At 51.4% G+C, this 730-nt stretch overlaps 1 protein-coding gene across 1 annotated transcript in view; it reads right to left on the bottom strand.

Moving 5' to 3' along the window:
• Window positions 1–6: 6 nt before the first annotated feature.
• Window positions 7–730, bottom strand: part of LOC108579444 (scavenger receptor class B member 1-like) — a 2,156-nt gene continuing 1,432 nt past the window's right edge. Inside the window, 2 exon segments of the mRNA XM_017942983.1 lie at window positions 7–574; window positions 647–730. The exon segment at window positions 647–730 is cut by the window's right edge and continues 24 nt beyond it. Of these exon segments, the coding sequence (XP_017798472.1) occupies window positions 194–574; window positions 647–730 (465 nt within the window). The 3' untranslated portion in view covers window positions 7–193.

Below are 730 nucleotides of genomic sequence, written 5' to 3' on the forward strand. Positions count from 1 at the left end.
GATGTCGTTGGATGCGACCTAGGTTATCGGAAGCGCGCGCGCTTGATCTCTGTGGGAGGAAAAGCATCGCGAAACGTTGTGTAGACGTGAATGCAACAAGCGAAATCCTTCTTTTCTTCTTTTTTCTCCAGCTTGCGACGCGTGCGCGTTACATAACATACGTACGTATAGGGAGAATTTCGGTGTTATTGGTCTAGCTTCGCGTTCTTCCCCTCTCAATGGATCTCCCGTCTACGGCTACGTCTACGGTTATGTCTACGTCTATGTTGACCTCGTATTCGTCTATGCGGTCTACGTGGTTTCTCGTGAAGGCAGCTATAAAGGCACCGACGGAGAGGATCGCTGCGATTAGGCTGCACCACTGAAATCCGGCTTCGACGGCGGTGGCCAGATAATGACCACGGTACAGAATCTGTTGTATCGACTCGGGTAGATCCTCTATTTGGGAGTCGATCCAGATCAAGGGTAAGATGGCGCCGTCCTTTAGATTGCCGGTGAAGGGGACGCCGACAGCTTTCCGCACTTCCACGTTCAGCTGAAGTTTCATCGCCATGTTGACGGTGATGCCCAAACGCTGAAAGAAGGTTAAGTTAGGTTAGGTATATACTTATCGAGGTAGGATCTATCTATCTGGAATTACACTTACCGGGTGGATTTCGATGTAGCTCTCGCGATGTTCTCGTTGGGGTGCGAGGCCGTCGATCGCGTCCAAGAGTCGCTGCTCGGCCGA

This window comes from Habropoda laboriosa, unplaced genomic scaffold (genome assembly GCF_001263275.1).
Source record: "Habropoda laboriosa isolate 0110345459 unplaced genomic scaffold, ASM126327v1 scaffold76, whole genome shotgun sequence".
In the NCBI taxonomy this organism is placed as follows: Eukaryota; Metazoa; Arthropoda; class Insecta; order Hymenoptera; family Apidae; genus Habropoda; species Habropoda laboriosa.